This window comes from Oncorhynchus clarkii, chromosome 1 (assembly GCF_045791955.1).
Source record: "Oncorhynchus clarkii lewisi isolate Uvic-CL-2024 chromosome 1, UVic_Ocla_1.0, whole genome shotgun sequence".
NCBI classification, from domain to species: Eukaryota; Metazoa; Chordata; class Actinopteri; order Salmoniformes; family Salmonidae; genus Oncorhynchus; species Oncorhynchus clarkii.
In genome coordinates, this window is record NC_092147.1 from 17,835,619 (window position 1) to 17,851,229 (window position 15,611).

Sequence of the window (15,611 nt, forward strand, 5' to 3'; positions counted from 1 at the left end):
AAATAACACGTATGGAATCATGTAGTAACCAAAAAAGTGTTAAACAAATCCAAATGTATTATATATTTGAGATTATTCCCTTTGCCTTGATGACAGCTTTGCACACTCTTGGTATTCTCTCCATCAGCTTTATGAGGAGTGTTTTTCCAACAATCTTGAAGTAGTTCCCACATATGCTGAGCACTTGCTGGCTGCTTTTCCTTCACTCTGCGGTCCAACTCATCCCAAACCATCTCAATTGGGTTGAGGTCGTGTGATTGTGGAAGCCAGGTCATCTGATGCAGCACTACTTCTTGGTCAAATAGCCCTTACACAGCCTGGAGGAGTGTTGGGTCATTGTCCTGTTGAAAAACAAATGATAGTCCCACTAAGCGCAAACCGGATGGGATGGCGTATCAATGCAGAATGCTGTGGGAGCCATGCTGGTTAAGTGTGCCTTGAATTCTAAATAAATAACTGACAGTGTCACCAGCAAGGCACCATCACACCTCCTCCTCCATGTTTCATGGTGGGAACCACACACACAGAGATCCACCGTTAATCTACTCTGCGTCTCACAAAGACACGGTGGTTGGAAACAAAAATCTCAAATTTGGACTCATCAGACCAAAGGACAGACTTCCACAAGTCGAATGTCCATTGCTCGTGTCAAAAGTTTGGACACACCTAGTCATTCCAGAGTTTTTCTTTATTTTGACTATTTTTCTACATTGTAGAATACTAGTGAAGACATCAAAACTATGGAACAACACATATAGAATAATGTAGTAACCAAAAAAGTGTTAAACAAATCAAAATATATTTCATATTTGAGATTCTTCAAACTAGCCACCCTTTGCCTTGATGACAGCTTTGCACACTCTTGGCATTCTCTCAACCAGCTTCACCTGGAATGCACTTCCAACAGTCTTGAAGGAGTTCCCACCAAAGGGTGGCTACTTTGAATAATCTAAAATGTAAAATATAATTATATATATATATATATATATATAATTATATATATATATAATTTATATAACACTTTTTTGGTTTCATAGTTTTGATGTCTTCACTATTATTCTACAGTATATAAAATAGTAAAAATAAAGAAAAACCCTTGAATGAGTAGAAGTCCAAACATTTGACAGGTACTGTAAATCAAAACATTCAGAACAAAATGTATTGTACCAGTCTTTCATGTAGAAAAAAAATCTGTATTCCATTCTCCACACATGATTGCCTACCAAGGCCATTGCATATGCGTTAGTTCAAAACACCAGAATACTTCTCACTACTATGAGTAAACAGATACAGTATTTGTGTTGCGAGTCATACGTGACTGCAATTGTTTTGATAGGACAATGTAATTGGCTGCACTATGTCATTTGCTGAAGGCCATTCTTAATTTAGATCCATGTGTGTGACTGACCAGTGACCAACTCTGCCTCTGTCACTAATACAGCTAAGCTGATGTAACTGCCCGTTTTTTTTTTAACAGAGCCGGGAGGCTCATGTGATACTCGTTAGAGTGGATGTGGACGTGTGTGTCACGACTGTGTATTAATAGCTTCACTTGAACCCCAACAAGCACCTGTTCGGGAAGTCCAGCATTGCTTCAAGTCAACTCAGTGAACACCTGGACACCCTTACTTTTATGGTAATGCAAATGTAACTGTAATTTTCTCAACAAGTTCAATTCAAGTGAAAGCTATCCATACATTCTGAATGTGTGAAAGATATGCATTACAGCAATTTGTCAATTAGAAATAGAAGAATACAGGTCACAGAGAGATTGTTGGGTGGAACAGTTAATTTTTTTATTTACATGGAAGAATTTACCATCACAGTCTAAAGAACAAGGCTAATCTTTGATCCCCATTTTAAGCTTTGCATTTTTTATTTTAAATAAACTACATACAGTATGCTAGCAGACAAATTACCCACTGATCTCTTTCAAATCATCCAGTGTAATAACATATGGTGCTTTTAAAGACTGAAAATATGATTCATATCCTTTTTTGGATGCTCAGGGGTTGCTATCCATGGAGAACATTTACCAAAACAAAATACACTACTGTCAACAAAATCAGTTTACTACCAATGACTTGGAAAAAGTCCCAGTAGTCACCTAAGTGTTAAGAGAATATATTTTTACGTTCCACATCATAGTTTTCTGTGTAGAATTTGGTTGAAAGATAGATAGGCACTCAGAAGAACTGACATTCCTTAGAAAAGGGCACAATCCCCAGCAACATTGGGAGACTACAGAAGAACTCCTGCAATTATGTGCCTTGTTTAGGCCTACCTTTTGGTGGGATAGGTATTTCAAAGGCAAAATAAACGTTCCAGTGTTCGGAATGTTTCGTAAACTTTTCTGAAGACATTTTCTTACTCTGTCCTTTGAATATCGGTAACCTCTAGTCCAGCCCATGATCATCTGCACAATACCAGTCCACAGAAAATGTCTATCTTCAATTTTACATGAATCAATGTACAGTAACATTTTGAAGGTGGATGGCTTTTCAGAAACATCTAGACATTTCTCATCGTCATACTTGCTATAGAGGTGCATGCCTAGACAGGTAACCAAAAAATGCATGAAATTGTACATACTAAATGCACAAAAATGTCAACAGCACACAAAAATCCATCTTGAGTTACATACAGTATTAGGAAGCCAACCTGTCCCCAAATTTACACAGATAGATTCTATGCTAACCATTTAATGACAATCAAATTCAATAGTGCAAAACAACACTTACATTACACTGGCAAAACATCATGTATGTAATTCTTACAAAAATAAAAACTCTAACACTACCTCCCCTTTACCATCCATTAGGTGAGTATCCAATAGAAGATTTACAGCTAGTCTATTGTCTTATAGGACATCTGAAGGGACATTACAGGCTGGCAACATGTTGACATGCTTTGACTGTACCAAAAACAAAGCACAATGGAAAAATTATGTGATTAAATCACAACATGAATGACTAAAGTAATTTAAACTAAATGCTGTCCTCTTGAAAAAACAGCAAATATCTTGTTGGTCTTACTTTCAGTGTGCCTTCATATTCATGTACAGACATAATTTGTGCGGCACATCAGAATGTAAGGTACATGGGTTGGTTGGGTACTGAATGATCCACAGATCAATCTAGTAATATGGAACAATGGCATCAAAATGATTCATGCAACGCAGCAGATTAAAAATAAGGCCTGTTTTAGGAGACATTCTGAGGCAAAAACAAAGCAAAGATGAAGGCATCTGATGTCTCGCAAAGCCTTCTGGTCTACACAAGGAGTAGCATTGCACTAGTGGGTGAAAGATAGTTTATTATGCCACAGCATACACCATTGCTGAGCTCTCTGGGAAGCATTGCTTGACTCTCTCTTCCCTCTTCTTCTCCTCTTTGATCATATCCTCCTCTCAGCATACACTACATCCTCAAGTCTAGCCTACCATGGTCCCCGCAAGAGCCTCCAACACATCAAACAGGTCTGGTTACCAGCCTGCCTGCTACTGACAGCTCACACCAGTTACAATATGTCCTGTGGAAAATGTTCTACAATATTCCTGTTTTCTTACATGTCCTGTGGAACATTTTCTTCAATATTCTTGTACGTTTTCCTTACATCTTGACTAATGCAAATGGATTTCACTGTCACACTGGTATCTATATTTGAAATGGATACAAAACTCATGGTGGGAACCTGGGGGTTCAAAAGTAACTGCTTCAAGCAGTCGTAAAAATGAAGTAACATATGCAGTCGTACAGTCTTTGTAACAGCGAGAGTACCTGTCGGGACTTTGCCTTCCTTGGAATGTCCTGATGGAATCAGTTGCAACCTAAGATCTTCAGAGGAGTATGTGTGTGTGTGCTGGGGGTCAGGTCGGTTCACATCACGATAGAAAAATCATTATTCTTTCTTCAGCTTGATATTGATAAATTAGGAAGTATTCTTAGACTTGTTGGCCTTCCTCTTGCTTCTTATAAAACATTGTTTTCATGCTCCAAACTTCTTTCAGCAACTGCACAGATTAAAAATGACACTGTCATTAAGAAGGAGGCTAATGATTTAAACAACTTGTACAAGAACACACTTTTCAACACGGCAGACTAGATTCACTGAGCAGTTCATTCAATACAGCTGGCCTTATTGAAAAATGAGTGGGGCTGCAACATGCATGACCCCTTAACCCCTGAAAGTCCCATGATGACACAGTGAGACACACACACTCTTCACACGTCCACTCATTAGACCTGGCTGTATGCACTTGATAGGTCATTCCTTTATAATAGCATTGTGGGCTGACAGGGTTTGATTCTTAAAAAACTGAGCAAGTGGACATTACATAACAGTAGACGTTCAAATGGTGCTGGTGGTTAACATCTGTTTAAGTGGTTTAACGACCGCAGAATTATATCTTAGAACTAATTTAATAGGATCTCTATGAGCCTGGCTCCTGCCAAAGGCTGCCAGTGGATACCATATGCACAATGTACAGTGTATTTATGAATGCAGTGCCACCTTGTGGTCCCTATGAGAGGAGCAGTGGAGTGTTATGTATTTACCATGAGATGAACATAGAGGAAGAGGTCCTTTTCAGATTCCTTGCTCTGCGATCATTGACTTGGGCCTGCAAATGACATGACTATGAATAAACATGTCTCTGTAACATTGTTTCCCCATCATTCCCTTCTATATTGCTAGTGACAGGAAATATTGCTTGTCCATATGGACATGTTGACTACTGCTTGGTCTATACCAGGGATCTCCAACCTTGGTCCCGGAGAGTTACTGGGTATCCAGGCTGAAGAGGGAGTTAAAGATCCCTGGTCTATACGATATTATAAACTGGGAGGTTCAAGCCCTGAATGCTGATTGGCTGACAGCCGTGATATATCAGACCATATACCACGGGTATGACAAAACCTTTATTTTTACTGCTCTAATTACGTTGGTAACCAGTTTATAATAGCAATAAGGCCACTCAGGGGTTTGTGGTATATGGCCAATATAACATGGCTAAGGGTTGTATCCAGGCACTCCACTTTGCGTCCTGCATAAGTACAGCCCTTAGCTGTGGTATATTGGCCATATACCACACCCCCTCGTCCCTTATTGCTTAATTTGGCTATCACACACAGGCCATTGTAGTACAACTGTCTACTCCCTACCTTTCTGCCTTGGCTGAAGAAGACTCCTGTGGGTTTGCCTGCTGCTGATGTTGCTGCTCCTGCTGCCGCTGTTCCTGCTCCATCCTGTACAGGCAGAGGGACACAATACAGATGTAGGATTTTCATTTGATCACCCTGGAGGAAATTTAAAACTTGTAGTGTATTTGAGGTTTAAAAAGGCTTCTGATGTTTGTAATTTACACTTTGACATGTCAGACATGATTTTCCCCTACAAAAATGTCCATTAAAATAACAGCAAATTGATCAGAAATACAGTGTAGACATTGATACTATAGTAAATGACTATTGTAGCTGGAAACAGCAGATTTTTTTTATAGAATATCTACATAGGCATACAGAGGTCCATTATCAGCAACCATCACTTCCGTGTTCTAATGGCACATTGTGTTAGCTAATCCAAATTTATCATTTTAAAAGGCTAATTGAAAACCCTTTTGCAATTATGTTAGCACAGCTGAAAACTGTTGTACTGATTAGTGTTAAGAATAAGCCCCTTTAAAAAATTTTTTTTTTGCCTAAAATGACAAATCTTTTTTTTTTTGTAGTAGCTACTATCTTGTCTCATCGCTACAACTCCCGTACGGGCTCGGGAGAGACGAAGGTTGAAAGTCATGTGTCCTCCGATACACAACCAACCAAGCCGCTGCTTCTTTAACACAGCGCACATCCAACCCGGAAGCCAGCCGCACCAATGCGCCGGAGGAAACACTGTGCACCTGGCCACCTTGGCTAGCGTACACTGCGCCCAGCCCGCCACAGGAGTCGCTGGTGCGCGATGAGACAAGGACACCCCTACCGACCAAGCCCTCCCTAACCCGGGCGACGCTAGGCCAATTGTGCGTCGCCCCACGGACCTCCCGGTCGCGGCCGGTTACGACAGAGCCTGGGCGCGAACCCAGGACTCTGATGGCACATGCCCTTAACCACTGCGCCACCCGGGAGGCATTAAAATGACAAATCTAACTGCCTGTAGCTCATATCCTGAAGCAAGGTTATGCATATTCTTGGTACCATTTGAAAGGAAACACTTTGAAGTTTAGGAAAATGTGAAAGGAATGTGTAGAATATAACACAATAGATCTGGTAAATTATAATACAAAGAAATAAGCAACCATTATTTTTTTATTTTTTTGTACCATCATCTTTGAAATGCAGGAGAAAGGCCATAATGTACTATTATTCCAGCTCAGGTGCAATTTAGATTTTGGCCACCAGATGGGATCAGTGTATATGCAACGTTTTAGATTGATCCAATGAACCATTGCATTTCTGTTCAAATTGTTGTATCAAGACTGCCCAAATGTGCCTAATTTGTTGATTAAACACCAGTCTCAACGTCAACAGTGAAGAGGCGACTCCGGGATGCTGGCCTTCTAGGAAAAGTTGCAGAGAAAAAGTCATATCTCAGACTGGCCAATAAAAATAAAAGATTAAAATGGGCAAAAGAACACTGGACAGAGGAACTCTGCCTAGAAGACCAGCATCCCGGAGTCGTCTCTTCACTGGTGACATTGAGACTAGTGTTTTGGGGGTACTATTTAATGAAGCTGCCAGTTGAGGACTTGTCTGTTTCTCAAACTAGACATTCCAATGTTCTTGTCCTCTTGCTCAGTTGTGCACCGGGGCCTCCCACTCTTCTTTCTATTCTGGTTACAGACAGTTTGCGCTGTTCTGTGAAGGGAGTAGTACACAGCGTTGTATGAGATCTTCAGTTTCTTGGCGATTACTCGCATGGAATAGCCTTCATTTCTCAGAACAATAATAGAAGAAAAGGACTTTGTTTCTGGCCATTTTGAGCCTGTAATCGAACCCACAAATGCTGATGCTCCAGATACTCAACTAGTCTCTAAAGGAGGCCAGTTTTATTGCTTCTTTAAATAGCACAACAGTTTTCAGCTGTGCTAACATAATTGCAAAAGTGTTTTCTAATGATCAATCAGCATTTTAAAATGATAGACTTGGATTAGCTAATACAACGTGACATTGGAACACAGGAGTGATGGTTGTTGATAATGGGCCTCTGTACGCCTACGTAGATATTCCATAAAAAAATCTGCCATTTCCAGCAACAATAGTCATTTACAACATTAACAATGTTTACACTGTATTTCTGATCAATTTGATGTTATTTTAACAGACAAAAAAATGTGCTTTTCTTTCAAAAACAAGGATATTTCTAAGTGACGCCAAACTTTTGAACGGTAGTGTAAATCAAATGTGAATGTATTTTACCTTTCTCTCCGAGCCTTGATCCTCTCCTCCTCAAATCTATAAAAAGAACGAAAAATCATACGACTCCTATTCCTATCCAAGTCCTTTTCAAGTTGTAATACAGAACCTATCTTAAATGTATTCCTTGGCTGAGAATAACATAATTAACATATCAATTCCCATTTGAAAAACGTTGATATTTAAATGTCTTCTTCTATGACTTCTTTACTGCCTCAAAGTCTCTGCCAGGCATCCACGTCTTTTCACTGAAGGAATAATTATTTGCTTGCAAGTTTACATAATTTATTAGTCTACTCCAGCAAAATTGTAAATCACTGCAAGTCTGTGAATGATGGTGGGAGCCAAGTCTTCAGCTCAGTTACTAACCATGATGGTTGATGATACTTACTGCATTACACATTCTGGGACCTGCACATGTTCCATGGGGACAATCTCTGCCAGCTCATCCAGACTGTGTACATACTGGATCTTATTCATAAACTTCACACTGCAAATAACAACAGGATACAACAACAACAAGTTATATTTATGTTTTGTGTACAACTATAAATTGTCAGTCACAGTGACGATATGTATACTATAACTGTGTTATTAATGGGTCGTTGTGCTGTGTGGTCACCTGATGAAGGGCCTGGATATGGCCAGCACAGTGCGGATGAACCAGGTGGGATGGGCAATGACCAGAGACTTCAGGTTCTTCCTGAGCCTACAGAGACAACAGATTTAAGCAGTTACATTTTAGTAATTTAGCAGACGCTCTTATCCAGAGCAATTATGGTTCAGTGTCTTGCTCAAGGGCACATCGAAATATTTTTCACCTAGACGGCTCAGGGATTTGAACCAGCAACCTTTTGTTTACTGGCCCAACGCTCTTAAACACTAGGTTACCTGCCGACAGTTGAAATAAGGAAATACAGCTTAGTATGAGTGAATCCCTTTCCCATTGACTGCCAGTAGCTCCATTAACTTTTCTTAAACTCAGTTGATATTTATGTCATGCACGTCCATCCTATGTCAACAGCATGAACGATCAAATTAAAAAAGCTGTTGTTCAGTAGTTAGTATAAAATATAAATATCCTTACCTCCTATCAATCATCTGATAACATTTCTTTAGCCATCCTATGCCTGGCATCTTGCCCCGCGGTGTGGCTCCATTCATGTAGATGATCAAATAGTCCTCAGCCACCAGCATTTCTAGACTGCTAACCACATACCTGAGATGGCAATGTGGAAGGGAAAAATATTGAGGTTCATTTTATTGCTGCCATTGCAAGCACTAACGAAATCTCAATCAGGTTAAATTTTCTGGCAGCGTAAATGTTCAATCCAACATTCCTACATAATGTCTGACATGCTCTCTCTGAAGAATGTTTTTTTTATGATAGCATTTTGTGCATGATAACCTAGTTTCAAATATCACTACATAGCAAGGCTTTCTGATGGGTGCCTCGTAAAATTTTTAATAACACAGTTACTCACAGGAAGAGGTTTTCCATGATGTAGTGGTAATCTGCACAGCTGCTGTCGGGCAGGTAGCAGGCTGAGAACACTATGATGGCATTCAGACCCTCACCATAGTAACCTGCAGGAGGAGAGTAGAGCCTGTTAGTTCATTCTGTTGGTGTCACTATGTTGGATGCACAGCCATTTACAGATGTAAACTCAGTTTGAGATTTAATAATTGGCACCATGTTGGCAGAGAAAGTTCAATGACAATTAAATGTTAATGAGTTTAACTATGTCGAATCGAATTGCAAAAATCACTGAAGCTGGAGACTCATATCTCTCTCTCTAACTATAAGCATCAGGTGTCAGAGCAACTCACAGATCACTGCAACTGTACATAGCCCATCTGTAAATAGCCCATCCAACTACCTCCTCCCCATACTGTTATTTATTTTTTTGCTCCTTTGCACCCCAGTATCTCTGCTTGCACATTCATCTTCTGCACATCTATCACTCCAGTGTTCAATTGCTAAATTGTAATTATTTAGCCACTATGGCCTATTTTTTGCCTTACCTCCCTTATCTTACCTCATTTGCACACACTGTATATATACTTTTCTATTGTGTTATTGACTGTATGTTTGTTTATTCCATGTGTAACTTTGTGTTGTTGTTTGTGTCACACTGCTTTGCTTTATCTTGGCCAGGTCGCAGTTGTAAATGAGAACTTGTTCTCTACTAGCCTACCTGGTTAAATAAAAGTGAAATAAAAAATAAAATAAATACATATACAGTATCTATGGCTCTGGCTGGATGCTGTTGGCTGGATACTGACCCCCATGGGTGATGACGCGGAGATACGGCCTGATGACCTGCATGTCGATACGATGCTCCTGCTCCCCGATGATCACGGTCCTCCACAGGCGCCCGTTACCCCCCGTCCCATCAGCACAGTCTTCCTCCACTTCGTCACCAGGCCCCGCTTTGGCGATGGCCACCGGGGTATCATCTGGACATACATAGTGGAAAGTTGAAAGGTGTTTATGCTACAATGTGAAGCTAATGTATTTGTATGAGTGAGACAACATTTATTTATTTTATGTCATCCACTTTTGTATTTATCTTCAGTATCTTAGCTTTTTTGCTGTTTGGCTGTGGACATAAACATTAGTGTACTATGCAGCTATTTGTCTACCAGAATTGGGTGCCAGACCGTTGCTGCGCAAACTACATTTAGCCAAATAACAGGTTGTCTAAAGCAGAAAGACTGGCACCCAGGCTACCAGGCTGGCAACCAGGGCTGAAAGCTGGTACCAGGGCTACCATTAATCCATGCCCCATGAGCCCTACTCACCTTCCCACTCCAGCTCATTGCCATTGGTGATGAACTCCAGAGAGTCGTTGTCGTCGGGGGTGTCGATGTCGTCGACGTTGATGTCTAGGTCGTCGGGCGTATCCAGGAAGTCGTCAGACAGCATGGAACCCTCGCTGTGGTCCAGGGACAGGTTGATATCCGGGGCCACTAACGTACGGCGCTTGCGATGAGTGGACACTACTCCACCTCCGCCAACATTCAGAGAGTTGGGGGGAGCTGCGGCAGAGGAGGTGAGACTCATTAGTAACTGGTAGTGTACACATGTGTAGCATGTGAAAAAAAGGTTTTAAAGCATCAGTGTGTGAGGCAAGGCTTATTGTCATAAAGTAATATATATATATTTTTTAACAATATCTTTAGTGGCCTTTTTAACAATATAACAATCATCAGCAAAATATGACAATTGGATAATACCTGTTATTCATAAAGTAATATTGCTGAAGTTACTTACACTGTATGCAGAAACATTTGTGGACACCCCGTAAAATTAGTGGATTCGGCTATTTCAGCCACACCCGTTGCTGACAGATGTATAAAATCGAGCACACAGCTATGGAATGTCCATAAACAAACATTGGCAGTAGAATGGCCTTACTGAAGAGCTCACTGACTTTCAACGTGGCACTGTCATAGGATGCCACTTTTCCAACATGTCAGTTCTTCAAATTTCTGGCCTGCTAGAGCTGTCCTGGTCAACTTTAAGTGGAAATGTCTAGGAGCAAGAATGGCTCAGCCGCGAAGCGGTAGGCCACACAATATCACAGAACAGGAGCGCCGTGTGCTGAAGCGCGTAGTGCATAAAAATCGTCTGTCCTCAGTCGCAACACTCACTTAGCTTCAACAACTGTCTTAATTTTGCTTTGGTAGCAGCTAATGGGGATCCATAATAAATACAAATACAAATACAAATATGTCAGTCCAACGGACGAATCTGGGTTTGGCGGATGCCAGGAGTACGCTACCTGCCCAATGCATAGTGCCAACTGTAAAGTTTGGTGGAGGAGGATTCATGGTCCGGGGCTGTTTTTGCATGGTTCGGGCTAGGCCCCTTAACTCCAGTGAAGAAAAATCTTAACACTAGAGCAATGACCTTGTAGGCGATTCTGTACTTCCGACTTTGTGGCAACAGTTTGGGGAAGGCCCTTTCCTGTTTCAGCATGACAATGCCCCCGTGCACAAACCGAGGTAGATACAGAAATGGTTTGTTGAGATCGATGTGGAAGAACTTGACTGGCCTGCACTGAGCCCTGACCTCAACCACAGTGAACACCTTTGGGATTAATTGGAACGCCGACTGCGAGCCAGGCCTAATCGTCCAACATCAGTGCCCAACCTCACTAATGCTCTTGTGGCTGAATGGAAGCAAGTCCCCACAGCAATGTTCCAACATCTAGTGGAAAGCCTTCCAAGAAGACTGGAGGCTGTTATAGCAACAAAGGGGGATCTCCATATTAATGCCCATGATTTTGGAATGAGATGTTCGACGATCAGGTGTCCACATACTTTAGGCCATGTAGTGTAAGTTAATTGAGGTACTTAATGCCAGTCACATAGTCTTTTAAAGTTACTCACAGGCTTTGTCATCGGTGAGACCACAGGAAGACTCCATGTCACCGTCTTCAGGAAGTGGTCTGAAAAATCAACACAGAGGCACAGCATTCTGTCAGAGCCACAGCCACACACAATAGCATGACACGACTGAACCCTAAATCCAGCCAGTCAGACTTTATTCAAATAAACCAAACCCCAAATAGTCCTGGAAGCACACTAGTACAGTATCACATCATTGCAGATGGTGCAACATTAACATATGCCAGCAACCTATTGTTCACCTAATACCTTTTTTGCACTGTTGGTTAAAGCCTGTAAGTAAACATTTCACTGTAAAGTCTACACCTGTTGTATTCATCGCACGTGACAAATAAACTTTGATTTGATTTGGTTTGAATCATGCCAGTGGGGTTGTCAGTGATCTGGCTCAGCACCACAAAGGGAGCACAGAGAGAGAGGCTGGATGGTTATTAGCATCTCCCCAGGGAGCTCTTTAGATGATAGCACTGCCATGTTGAGAGGAGGGAGGGAGAGGCGGTGGTATGTCAAAACCCCGTGTTCTCTGTATAGGGAGGCAGACACACTGTTAGGTTACCCCTTAACATGAGGTGTAATTTCCCTTGTCACCTATTGTAATGTGAAACAACAAGAAGGAGGAGGGGAATCAAGGGTATAATACAGGGAGAAACAACAACAACAACTTCAACCAAATACCAAGAGGCACAGAGGAAATATAAGGTATACAGTTCCACTTTGCTTTGCTGCATAAGCCTAAGATATCCTTTTATCCTAACATCCCAGGGTGAACAGAAAGTCCAGAACAGAGTGTTGCCAAAACAACATGACTGGCAATAACAAATGACAAGAGCATCCGTTACACTGCATGGTGTCCGACCTAGTGTCCCTGAAGACAGACTACTGCTATCACTACTGACAAGCTCCTTTTCCTACATAAAATGAAATCCATGAAGATTAAATTAAATAGGATTGATATCTAACAAAGGGCATTTTAATCCGAAATGTCAAGCGGTCAGGCCATATTCTTCTCCTAAAATGACGAGGGCTGAAATAACATATCATAAGAGCTTACCTTATGAAAAAGGTGAAGGATGGTTTCAAAGATGATCCAGGCAAATAATTGACTTCACAACCCTAGATCCTATATTATTATGCATTCCCTTATCTTAGTCGATTATAGCGAGCCTCAGGCACATCATCCTTCAGAGCTGCTGCTTTTCTCTTCCTCCTCTTCCCTAAAGCTGACTTGCCACCATTTTCCTGGTGATGCTGTGTTTTTGACTCCTGGCTGCATCACATGACATAGCCCACTGCCATTTAATGAGAGCTGCACATGCTCCCTGCCTCCACTCCCTCAGATGGCAACCTGGACTCAGGGGTAGACGCAACATAGTAAATGTAAATCCGGGACACTCCAATTAGTCTGATATGTTACTTTCGTATGGAACTGTATGTATTAATTTGTGGATGTCCATCATTGATTTCGTATGATATGTAATGACTTTCAAATCGTATGATATGTTATGAATTGCAATTCATACAATATTTTCCAAATTGCAATTCATACAATATGTTATGAATTTGCAAATGTTATTATATGTTACAATATCCAAGTTGTTGTGGCTAACATTAGTTAGGTGGCTAGATAACTAATACTAATGGTAGCTAGGTGGCTAACGTTAGCTAGGCTAGGGATTAGGGTTAAAAGGTTAAGGTTAGGAGTTAGATTAAATTGTTAAGGTTAGGGTTAGGGGAAGGTTAGCTAGCACACTATGTAGTTGCAAAGTAGCTAATTAGCTAAAATGCTCAAGTTGTCTGTGATTAGATCTTTGGGTTGCTAGACGTTTGCGTTATACATCCACCCCAAACAAACACCCTACTTTTGTTTTTGCTTTTAGTAACTTTCTGTCTTATGTAACATACCAATTGTAACATATCATACTAATTTGTGTGTCCTGGATTTACTTTTACTATATTACGTCTAGTCTATGTGTCCAGGCTGCAGATGGAGAGAGAAAGGATGCTGCCTGGTGTCAGGATGCTCTATCTCTCTCTCTCTCGATCTATCTCTGTCTCTCTCTCTCTCTTTCTCTCTTTCTCTCTCGCACTCTCACTCTTTCACTCTCACGCCTACAGAGCAAATATCTGATCTCCGTACACCTCATAGGGACAATAAAGGGACATATCACGCCTAAATCAAGTTCTCTTCGTAATTCTTCAGTTATTGGGGGCCAATTAATCTTTATCAATGCAGTGTTTGTGAATGTTTAAGGCACATACTATTGTGATATAGCTATTGTAATTTCAGAGAAGGTTGATTTCAGTATATGGGGGTATCTGCTGGGTATCCCAGTCTATAATTAGACCAGCTGCACGGGGCTAGCCTACTGGGAAATCCTCAAGCACATTTTGCTGAAGCTGATTATAGTAATTCAGCAACAAACATCACTGCAAACATGAGTCATTGTCATCTACCAGTTGTGATGAAATGCCATCCACCCATCACATCTCCTCAGTACTGATGCCCAGGTGTTAAAAAAAATAAACACAATGCTGAATGCTGATTGGCTGACACAAAATAACTTATTTACTGTTCTAATTACCTTGGTAACCAGTTTATGTAAGGGATAATCAACGAGGGGCTATGTGTTCTGTGGAAAATAATGAACAACGTGGAAGGTGTGTTCCCCGACCTTCCACGGTGTTGCATTATTTTCCAGAGAACACATAGCACCCCGAGTTGATTGTCCCTTTTATATTGTAGCTATAATTTAACATATTTGCCACTAGAAATGTTATAATTTGCCAGTGGAAATGTGTTCAACATCCCTGAAGGACTGTAGCTAGCTTTACTAGCTACAGTTTACTAGATAGCTAAGTTTACTAGATAGCTACAGTAGTTGCCACGGTAACCAAACAAATCAACTTGCTAGTTTAGCTAACCAAACCATCCGTCCTAGCTTGCCATTATGAAAATCTACAATGCAAATAATGTTTTCAATTAAACTTTTGCTTTCAAAAGCAACTCAAATATAGAACATGTAAGAACGAACTATAGCCATTGAATTCTACCGTGAAAATATGCCGTGCATTATAGGGAAATAATGCATGCTCTAGAATGCGCTTCAAGCCAATCAGAAACAAGTATTGAACAATGCCATGACAACAAATAGCAATAAGGCACCAGCAATAAGACACCGGTTTGTGGTATATGGCCAATATACCACGGCTAAGGGCTGTTTCCAGGCACGCCGCGTTGCATCATTTCTAAGAACAGCCCTTAGCCGTGGTATATTGGCTATATACCACAGCCCCTCAGGCCTTATTGCTTAATTGTAATCCTTGCGGTTACACTTTAGGCTATGTATACTGTTACATACTGTTGGATTACTGCTGTAAGTACAATGTAACGGTGAGTTATTACAATACTTGACACACAGTAATAGGTACCCTGTAAAGTACAGCATTATCAAAGTCATCTGACACCCACCTGGGAAAGTCATCATCCTGCCACTCGTCTTTATACTCCATGTTATCCATTCTTACAGTCGCCTCATTCCATGGAGGGGAGGAGAGAGGGCCTGCGGCACACAGCGACAGACCATGCATAATTAACTAACCAACAATAATCAATCAATCACTTGTTACAATGGAGCACTTTGAGCTTTGGAAAAGTGCTACATCACAATTATAATGATCACTGATCACCATCACTAGTATTATTATATTATCAAATTACCTCAAACCAAATCAAAACAATCCTCAGGTAGGAAGTGCAAGTGGCAACTTCAATAAGCCCATGTT

At 40.9% G+C, this 15,611-nt stretch overlaps 1 protein-coding gene across 2 annotated transcripts; it reads right to left on the reverse strand.

Moving 5' to 3' along the window:
* Positions 1–1,774: 1,774 nt before the first annotated feature.
* On the reverse strand, positions 1,775–15,380 carry LOC139415453 (caytaxin-like). Of its 2 annotated transcripts, none has more exons than XM_071163552.1 (12): positions 12,880–13,090; positions 11,811–11,869; positions 10,218–10,454; positions 9,699–9,872; positions 8,897–8,999; positions 8,500–8,631; positions 8,035–8,121; positions 7,804–7,902; positions 7,416–7,451; positions 5,163–5,246; positions 4,557–4,621; positions 1,775–4,012 (listed from the first exon to the last, which is right to left on the reverse strand). In XM_071163552.1, exons 2-11 carry the CDS (start codon positions 11,845–11,847, stop codon positions 4,588–4,590), a joined length of 1,023 nt encoding a protein of 340 aa, XP_071019653.1. In that variant the 5' UTR covers positions 11,848–11,869; positions 12,880–13,090; the 3' UTR covers positions 1,775–4,012; positions 4,557–4,587. The 2 variants fall into 2 exon arrangements, with proteins under 2 accessions (XP_071019653.1, XP_071019644.1); XM_071163543.1 differs by lacking the exon at positions 12,880–13,090 and adding an exon at positions 15,298–15,380 and having other exon boundaries at positions 3,892–4,012.
* Between the last annotated feature and the right edge of the window lie 231 nt (positions 15,381–15,611).

Bases quoted from the DNA above. Each gene is read 5' to 3' on its own strand.
- LOC139415453 (XM_071163543.1), bottom strand. From the start codon at position 15,347: ATGGATAACATGGAGTATAAAGACGAGTGGCAGGATGATGACTTTCCC. The intron at 9,000-9,698 runs GTCAGTATCCAG...CTCCTCCTGCAG, and splicing joins CCGCGTCATCACCCATGGGG to GTTACTATGGTGAGGGTCTG. The intron at 8,632-8,896 runs GTGAGTAACTGT...TTGCCATCTCAG, and splicing joins ATCATGGAAAACCTCTTCCT to GTATGTGGTTAGCAGTCTAG.